Source organism: Centropristis striata, chromosome 14, assembly GCF_030273125.1.
Source record: "Centropristis striata isolate RG_2023a ecotype Rhode Island chromosome 14, C.striata_1.0, whole genome shotgun sequence".
NCBI classification, from domain to species: Eukaryota; Metazoa; Chordata; class Actinopteri; order Perciformes; family Serranidae; genus Centropristis; species Centropristis striata.
Window position 1 is genome coordinate 22,291,063 of NC_081530.1, and position 10,328 is coordinate 22,301,390.

The window sequence follows — 10,328 nt, forward strand, 5'->3', positions numbered from 1 at the left end:
GTATAGAGCTGGTGAATGGTAGAAATAGCCAAAAGTCTAGCTTCTGTCAGTGGGATATAAGAAAGGCTGCAACAATATAGTAAAATGTTGCATAGACAATGAAAAAGTATTGAAAATGTGAATAGAACTGGTTGGGGTGCAGGGGTAGGGAACCAGTGGCTTAAGTGATCTGCAGAAAATAACACAGTATTATCACCTAAATGCACATGACTACAACATCATGAATGAAGGTTTAATAAACATTTTATTACTGGTACACAACATGTTAAGGTAACAGCAGCAGCCATTTTCACACACTCGAGAGGTGTAAGTTTTGTCCTACATCGACTCTTAACTGTGGCAGTGCTTTGTTTAACAGTAGTGTCTTGTTTGATCGTTCGGTTATATATTCCACTCGTAATGGAAAATTTCTTCTTCTATCTCACTCAGTTCTTTCAGTCTGTCATATTGGTTCTTTTTTTAGTAAAAATCACACTTTTGCAGCCATCATCACTCTTGAGATACACTTCAACACAGTACACAATGTGTTCATACACATTTTATCAACTCTCAGGCCAAAACCACTCTTTCAAAATAAAATAGCTTTTTTTTTTAGATACAACCACCATTACAAAATCATTACAATTCAAACAAAACTATTTCAACAAATATTGCCGTTTCTGGCAAACAAAAAGAGATTCAGGTTATTAAACACAACAAGTGCTGTAATTATTTTTCTTTATAAACGTGCCTGCAGATCCCTATATAATTAATTGCAGAAACAATGCATTGGCAGACACTATTATTATTTTGACTATGTTTACAAGGCATCACTAGCAATCCTTGTATATAGAGGTTAAACTAATGTTCATGTCATCTGACAGCTTAAAACGTTTGTCTTTTTGCAGACAATGGAAAAAAAAAGTGACCCTTTTCAGGTTAAATCAGTCATTTGTGTCTTGGCTCAAAGTCTTAGATATGTAGTAAAGTACACTACCGGGAAACTAGAACACTGTACTGCAACAGAAACAGTTTCCCTACGCAGGTATGATTCCTCCTCTTAAAGAAAAGCATGTGCCCTTGTGGAGAGCTGTGGCGGCTCGTGGTTCAGTTAGCAGCGTTTGGCGGTCCCTCTGGGATCAGTGACATGAAGAAGGTGATGATGAACGACCACGTGGAGGACAGGAAGCCTGCGTTGGGACCGCTGTTTGGATCCTCTACTCCTTCCTCCCCACTGTCCCCATCATCGTCAGAGCCGTCATCCAGCACTCCTTCCTACACAGGATGAAGTAAAAAATTATGAGAGAGAAACACTCCAACACATGCAGCGCACCAGATTGTACATATTTGACGAGGAAATGTGATATTCACTATGTAATCTTTAACAAAAAATCCCTAAAGCAAAGTTACTCTTCATTCATTCATTCATTCATTCATTCTCCTAATCGATTATCTGCACTCGGGTCGCAGGGGGCTGGAGCCGATCCCAGCTGACATTGGCCGATAGGCGGGGTAGACCCTGGACAGGTCACCAGACTATCACAGGGCTGACACATAGAGACAGACAGTCATGTTCTCATTCACACCTATGGACAATTTAGAGTCACTGATTAAACCTAAGTGCATGTTTTTGGACTGTGGGAGGAAGCCGCAGTATCTGGAGAGAACCCACGCTGACACAGGGAGAACATGCAAACTCCACACAGAAGAGCCGAACCGGCGACTGAGTGGTTAGCGCTGTGAGGCAAAAGTGCTAACCACTACACCACCGTGAAGCCCCTAATATAGCCTTATCACGTGAAAATAAAGCTGGGATCAGATCCAGCCCCCCGCAACCCGAGTGCGGATATTCGGTTAAGGATAATGAACGAAGGATGAATGTGAAAATAAGCTATTGCAAAAGAGTCACTGTCCATTTACCATGGAACAAAAAATCAGGGATGAAAGTAAAAAATTACATGTGTTGTTGCTGTAACAAAAGTCTGTTTCGTGTCCTTTTTTTTTAAATAGAAATTTTACTTTTTTATCATGTACATCTGTCCAACCTTGCTCCTGGAGAGCTACTGACCTGAATGTTTTACAGTAGCGTTCAACATAATAGCAGTCCAATGTGACCAACCAGATTAATCCAGGTTTTTAGTATATTTTTTATTGCTACATGGCAAACAAGGTACCAGTAGGTGCAGTAGATTCTCAGAAAACCAACAAGACCCAGCATTCAGCAGCGACCAAACTCCTCCACGTTTTCCCTATTTAAATACAGCTACACGAGTAGTTAAACGACCAAGTATGGCGACACAAAATAAAACGTGGCGCTTTCCGAGCGGATAAAAAGGATAACTTCGACTCGGCGCAGTAATATCATCACTTCAGCTCCCTCTCACTTCCGTCAGGAGTGATGATATTACTGCGCCGAGTCGAAGTGCTCCCAAGTGCTATTCCGCCATACATTATAGTTATCCTTTTTATCCGCTTCGAAAAGCGCCACGTTTTATTTTGTGTCGCCATACTTGGTCGTTTAACTACTCGTGTAGCTGTATTTAAATAGGGAAAACGTGGAGGAGTTTGGTCGCTTCTAACTGTCCATCTGTGTGGATCCTAATGAATGAACGGGGCTAAGCTAAGTGCTAGCCAAGTAGCTCCGCGCACCAGGGCGATTGAGTGCACGCATTGAGACGCAAGAGGTCTGTATCAACTCGTCTTACTTACCCGAATAACATGTTTTAATATGAAAAAACGGTGGAGTGTTCCTTTAAGGCTGTGCAATTGGGCAATTAGTTGAAAGGGGTGTGTTCAAAAATATAGCAGTGTGACATTTAATCAGTTTTGACACATCAACTGGCCTAAAGAGAAATGGAGGAACATTTTGTGGACTGATGAGAGTAAAGTTGTTCTTTTTGGGTCCAGTTTGTGAGACGACCCCCAAACTCTGAATTCAAGCCACAGTACAGTGAAGGCACTGAAGCATGGTGGTGCAAGCATCATGATATGGGCATGTTTCTCCTACTATGCTGTTGGGCCTGCTTGAAGAGGTCATGTTGCCTTATGCTGAAGAGGACATGCCCTTGAAATAGGTGTTTCAACAAGACAATGACCGCAAAAACACACCAGTAAACCAGCAAAATCTTTGTTCCAAACCAACAACATTGATGTTATGGAGTGGCCAGCCCAATCCCCGGACCTTAATCCAATTGAGAACTTGTGGGCTGACATCAAAAATGCTGTTTCTGAAGCAAAACCAAGAAATGTAAATTAATTGTGGGATGTTGTTCAAGAATCTTGGAGTGGAATAACAGCTGAAAGGTGCCACAAGTTGGTTGACTCCATGCCACACAGATGTGAAGCAGTTATAAAAACTGTGGTCATACACATAAGTGGTCATGTTGGTTTGTGTTGTTCCACTAGTGTGAATGTTGACATCTAATGCAATTTATTTTTGTTGTAAAAATTTTTTTTATTTCCATTTTAAAATTGTATGGCAGTTAAGTTTATTACGAGTATATTTTAACTGACATTTTAGTTTTTTTACTCGAGTACAATATTCTTCCATCTCTACCTAAAATATAGCTTCAGCTGCATATAGCAATTGATTCGTGTGACTTTTCAGAGAATCAATTAATCTTTGAGGCTATTAAATTAAAAAAAAATTAAAAAGCAGCCTCTCATTGCCTATGATGCAATCTTTAAAATGTCTTAAAAATTCTATAACACTTAGCTATTAAATTAACAATGGTACAATCTTGGCCTTGAGAAGCTCGTAGCTTAATAGTGGATGATATTTTAGCCCTACTTGTCACTTTTACTCAGCTATACAATGCATCTCATTTGCTTCTGGAACAAATATGAGGAGGATTTTTCTCGTTTTATTGTGTTTGGAATTAGATTCTGTTAAAATCCTGTAAATATCTGGAAACCGCTACTTTAGAACGACTTGCACTGCAGATACAATCTTCGTTACAGCAGAAAAACCCCATCAGCCCTGGGTAATATTTCTTTATAGAGCTGAGACGGATAAGAGACACTTACCATTTCCTGTAAGTCGTGGTTTTGTAGCTCTGCCTCCATATCGTCCTGGTTGGCTCTGTCTCCAGGAAGCTGGAGTTCATTCTCCAGGTTGAAGGGAAACCAGCCGGCCTGATGCCTGTAGGGTGGGTGATGCATGATTTCTATTATTTTCTGCAAAAAATACCAATTTACTTTACTTGTTTTACAGAATGTTTTTGTATAGTCACAGTCAGACAAGAATCTCCATCATTATGGGAGAAGGAGAGAATGATTTATGATAATAATTTTTAAAAAATCTGTACACAGCAGCAGAATTAAAGAGCACTCACAGGTACAGCACCAGCATGGCCATCATCACCATGACGAACCGGCTGAAGGACGAGTAGAAATAGACTATACTGAGAAGGATCGCAGCCCGGGAAAATGTGTACACCCAGTCCAGCCAATCCCGGTTCAGATCCTCCTCGTTCAGGATCTCCCCTCCCTGGGCATTCATCTGGACTTCTGGGTTACCACGGCGATCCGCCTGAGGTCGCTGGCTCAGTGGGTCGGGCTGGTTCAAGTGAATGGAGGGCTGGTCTGGCCTGAGGTTCTGAGAGGAGGCAGCCAGTAACTGACTGCAGAGGCACAGAGAGGATCAGAGCACAGTCGGTTTATGTTAACACCTTTATTTGTGTTTGGATAGAGGCTCTGTAAACATTCAAAAACATGGCGGGACTTACTAATGCATGTAGTACTGCCGGGCGTACAACTGCTGCCACCACATTAGTGTCATGGGGTTGTAATAGGCAGGCATGTTTGTGGGAGGAGTTGACTGTGGGGGGTACTGGTTCCAGCTGGAAATGGAGACAATACGTTACAAAAACACTTTAACTGCAACACACAGCCAAGATAATTTAATAACCGAGAAACAGGCCAAAAAGTTACTTAACATGAACCACAAGTGTCAAAGAAGCTGAGACATACAGAAACTCTAATTTTGCACCGCACCAACCTCTGTATCTGAAAAGTGAAGCTAATGCAGAGGTGTCTTAAAGCTGCATTTTTTTTTCTCATGGCCAGCAGTGTCCACTGGAGTGGAGAAAAAAGACTCATTGTATAGAAATCTAAGAGAAAATGCCCCTACTTCTCACTTGATTTATTACCTCAGTAAACATTTTCCTAACAAGTTTAGGAAATTAGGCATTTAGGGCGTGGCTATTTGGTGATTGGCAACCTGTATACATTTAAATAACCGTGAACTTGTTTAGAGTGTTATCTCTGTTTTTGTCTTAGAGCTCTGAACATTTCGCAGTGTTTTCAGTTCATAAAGGTTACATGTAACATTTTGGTTACCTAAAATTATTTTGTTCAGTGTCCAGTTGTACTAAAAGATACAGCATCACAATAAGTATCACAGTGAACAGCCAAAATGCCAAGGCTTGAAAACAGTAGTCCTGAAGCAATGACTGATCTCACTGTGGCTACACCCACTTCTTTTAAACAGTCAATGGCAAACTTATGATTTAAAGCTGATCGCAGCTCAGTAGCCATTTTCAAACATGGGATACAGAATTGTTAGCTTTACAAACCGGTAAAAGTGATTGCTTCTTGACTTCTCGTTCTTACTCCTGTGGTACTATTACTATTATCCCCTTACAGGTTTATTTTTTCTTCCTCTTCAAAAAATCTTTAGTTGCTGCAGTGAGTCAGCTTAAATAGCCTAACTAAAATAGCCTCCAACTCTGCACGACAGCAGTTATTAAAGTTTCATCAGTCCTAAAGCTTACCTGTGCATAAATTGTGGATACATCTGGTGGTAGGGGAAGGGTCCAGCTCGCTGTCTGAGCCCATTACTGCTCTCTCCTGTTGATGATGCCGTCTGTTGACCAGTGGAAGGACTAGTGGAGTTTTGAAGTGGCTGTGATAAAAAAAGAAGTTCCAGGTCAACAGTTCATCTTGAAAGAAAAAAGCAAGTGACATTAATTTCAGTCTACTGGGAGATGTAGATTACAGCAGTGAGCTGGATGATGAAAGAAAATTAACTGATGATGAAATGAATGGAAAGGTGTAAAAGGTGCATGGCCAACCCACTGTGGGACCGGCCGAGTCCTCCTGAGGCTTGTTACTGCGGCTGCGGGGCAGCTTCGGGGAGCTGGGAGGGGTTCTTGATGCGCACACCAGATGGAGCATATGGTACTCATCCTGCTGTAGAAGCAAATACAGCTCATTATTAAACCTAATACTGCATGTTCAAAGGAGAACAAGATCAACTTCTGAACTTTATGGATGTACAATGCATCATTTAAGGAATTCAGAACAGATATATAAAATCTTTAGGGACTCAAGTTAAAAATAACATTTATAATGGTATTATAACTGTCCTACTGGTCAATGCTCTATTGATGAGTCTAATAAAATATGCATATGATTTTTTTAAATATACCAAATTACAGGAAAACCTGACACAATACAGGACTTTAATAGTGAATATTGCTCATCATACTTGATAATAACTTCCGTTAAATACAAAGACCATAATAATAATAATAATAATAATAATATTATTATAGACAGCTGCACTTATAGCACAGTTGCTTTTATTTTGAAGTGAGTTCTTACATGTCCGTACCATAATGCCTAGTATACATGTACTGCGAAAACCAGTTTTGTGGCATATTTTGCGGATAATATTGTCTGTTCCACATCTGCTCTCCTGAAACTGAACCTCTGAATAGACCCACTCCAGGATCTTCCTCCATTTCACCCTTACATAAACTCAGGACAATAACTGACTTTAAACCGGTGGAGGTGTAGCAATTTGTTTTTCAATTGTATGATATCATTACATCAACATGTGGGAATATTGTACTAATATGTACTAATATGATAAAGTACATCCCTATATGACAGACTCCACCCTTCTGGGAATGCTTGTCACAACAATGCTGCAGAGCCATTCAGCCAAGAGCATTCCTGAGGTCAGCCAGTGATGTTGGGGGATAAACCGGGCTCACAGTCTGTGTTGCAGTTTTGCATTGAATTTTAAAGAAACTATGGGATATTCTTGTTGACAATAAAATTATTAAACTACTAATCACTCTAATGAATTCGAAATCCACCAGAGAGAGAACCTACCCTTCTGAGCACATCTTTTAAGGTAAAGTGATCCAAAAGCAACTTCCCAGAATATACCAGCCTCTGGTCCTTGGAGCTCTGGAAATCCAAAATTACAAGGATATGGGGTCATAGGAGATAATACATATTACCAAAAATGTACAAACAGAATAAATTCATTTAATTTTGTTCAATTTCTAAAACATTTCTAGTAAATATTGGCAATATTTCAACAAGAAACAGGGAAATGGCAAACTCAAAAATGTAGACCACAACATCAAAAGGCAGGGCTTTTGAGTGACTGAGTAATGAGGATGAGATTATAGTAACCTCAATCGAGAATAAGTAGTTTAAACAGTGGATTAACCTGGCAGCGCAACAAGGTCAGAGTGTGTCCTAATAAAGCCTACATTCACTGTGCAACCATTCAGGAATTTAAATAGCCAATTTCAAATCTTGGCCGATTTGGAAAACCATTTGGTCTGGGTTCAAGATACCTCATTGGTAAATCTGCCACAGTTAATGCCCGCTAAATTACACTAACAAAAGTGCAGCCCTTACAAAGATTGCGCCCTTGTAAAGCTGTGGAGCAGTTTTTTCCTGTGTGTTTACAATGATTGCATCAGAAAGGAGAGGGAGCAAAGTCAGATTAGAAGCACAATACAGCAGGAATCTAAATGCTTTCCTTTCATTGTGACGTCAAATCAACAGATTCAGGCTCTTTGAGCTACTGTGACTCTGGAAACATAACATCCTTCAATTCAGAGGATAGATCAAGGCTAAGGGTCTGTGACAGTTTAATTATAATTCAACGGTCATTCGAATAAAAGAGGAAGTGAAGAAGAATTCAAACAGCAATCTGAAAATGTTGGCTGTGCAAATTCTGGAGTTAAATACAGTTAAATTCTACAATATCAGCCAAATCCATTTCTTCTACACTGTTTTTGAACAGAAATGAAATATAAAATTCAATAAAAGGTAACAATGTCTGTTACTTTACCCAAATCACTTCTTGGGTTTAAATTCTACTTATACCATGCATGCCATCACTAGACAGGGGGTCTACCATACCAGGTAATGATGTTAAACGGTTGTAATCGAGATTGGAACATCTTTATTTTTTCATATTTATGTCACCGGCTTCTCTCTCACGTCACGTTTCTTGCTACACTATGCTGTCAAAATGCCTAAAAACAGGCCCAAAAAAATCTACATTATATAACTCTTTCTTGTTATTCAACAAATAGAATCAGCTGACTTGGATGACAGAGGAAAGTAGGATTGACCAGAGAAGCAAAAAAGTATGAAGAGTGGCAGTAATATATCGCTCATAACCTCATCTCAATGGCTTTTAGTAGCCTGGAGCAAAATACTCACTGGTTTGCTTGGGTATACATCTGACAGATGTGCTTTGAGTTTCTCCACAGTCCAGTTCTGGCAGCAGTTTATGGTCTGGTCATCGTACTTCTGGTTTGGTGCCCTGATAACCAGGATAACAGGACTGTCCACAACACCTTGATCCATGTCTCAAAACCATTTGTCTCCAGTAGAAATCAAAAACAAAGATATGCACTGCCTCGTCAGGGGGTACTGGCTACAGTCCCCCTAATTGTTTGTTAGAGTTTCTTCCTGACATCGGAGTGAAGCTTTAATGTTATTGTCTGGTGTTCCTAATCTGCAGCTGCTAGGTGTTTCCTGTGATTTAGTACAGACGGCACACAGCTGGAACCTGGGGAGAGAAAGGAAAACAAGAAGTGAGCATGATCCCATAACATATTTGTTGGGCATATCATCACCCTGTAAAAATAATCGCCTAAACTCATTTTTTTTCAAGTTTTGCAGGAAACACAAAAAACTTTACCAAAAGTGTAACATATGACATTTATTGATCATTTCACTCAAAAAGGATGTAACAAAGGATGGCTATTGGCATAGTGATAACACTGTGTGTAAATTATGTAACTTAAGAGAAATAAATGACTTAGGCAATTTTTTGCACATGCCTTTGTGACTTAAGCAAGATATGGTAACACTTTATTTTGAAGGTGTCTACATAAGAGTCACACAAGCCTGTCAGAAACATGACATGACAAGTATCATGAGCATTAATGTTACTTCAAAGTGTCATTATTGTTCATGACACATCGCATGTCATGTTTATGACACGCTCATGTCACTCTTATGTAGACACCTTAGAGTAAAGTGTTACCAATATTAGTGTCAACAATAAAACACTGATAAACTAAACTGATAACTAAACAATCTCCCTCTAGCTCTTCTTTGCTGGGTTCTTATCTGATGCCTATGAATGTGGCAAATTGTCAAAGAAGTGATGATCTTAAAGGGGTAAAATCACATGATCAGATCAACTGAGGATGTAGGCGATTTTACCATAGGTGGCCGGCGTCATGAGGAGATGATTTAGGCAAAAAAAAACAATTTTGACAAAAAATGACTTAGGCGATTATTTTAACAGTGTGTCGATATCACAGTAAATTGCGCTACAGTAAAACAGAAAACTGTCAACACTTATCCGTTACAATAATATCTTACAAAAGATTAACCGTTACATGTGAACGTTATGAGATACATACAGTTACTCCTAGACACATTTTAAAACAAAAACGCTTAATGACAACTAGCGTTACACTGTTATAACAAGCTCGTACGGTTTTATAGATGTGTAACGCCTTGTTTGAGAAGAATAATAGAAAATAATGTTTGTCATAGGCTACCGTTAGCGCTGGTTAGGGGTTTTTAACTGGCTAAGCTAACGTTAGCCTCAGTGGGTTTTCTGCTACTAATGTCAATCAACAAAACCGGAAAAAGTTGTTAACTAGCAAACTTAGCTAGCCAAATCAAAACGATACAGTTTTATGAAGGTGTTCGTCTCAGACAGAGAAGTAACACGTCTTGTTTGCCTACCTTGTTTACTCCCAGTGACCGAAATATACACAGCCTACTTGTAACTCCAACCCTGACTGAACCTGGGTGTGTGTCTTCTTCGTTGGTTTTCATAATGTTGTTGACATTCAATGTTTATGGTACATTACCGCCACCCGCTGGTAGACATGTGAGTTACAACACAGACATGATAAAATCCAGTGTGGACAGTAACCATAAAATATATTTTATATCGTCACCCTGTTAAAATAATCGTCTCTCTCATAACTAATTTTTTCGAGTTTTGCAAGAAATACAAAAAACTTAATCAAAAGTGTATCATAGTATGAAATGTATTGATCATT

At 39.4% G+C, this 10,328-nt stretch overlaps 1 protein-coding gene across 1 annotated transcript; it reads right to left on the minus strand.

The window, feature by feature from the left end:
• Window positions 1–225: 225 nt before the first annotated feature.
• Window positions 226–10,072, minus strand: LOC131985469 (homocysteine-responsive endoplasmic reticulum-resident ubiquitin-like domain member 2 protein). The gene is made up of 9 exons (XM_059350597.1): window positions 10,006–10,072; window positions 8,458–8,809; window positions 7,102–7,179; window positions 6,058–6,171; window positions 5,754–5,884; window positions 4,707–4,820; window positions 4,314–4,601; window positions 4,006–4,120; window positions 226–1,254 (listed from the first exon to the last, which is right to left on the minus strand). The coding sequence occupies exons 2-9, from the start codon at window positions 8,602–8,604 to the stop codon at window positions 1,087–1,089; spliced, it is 1,155 nt and encodes a 384-aa protein (XP_059206580.1). The 5' UTR covers window positions 8,605–8,809; window positions 10,006–10,072; the 3' UTR covers window positions 226–1,086.
• Between the last annotated feature and the right edge of the window lie 256 nt (window positions 10,073–10,328).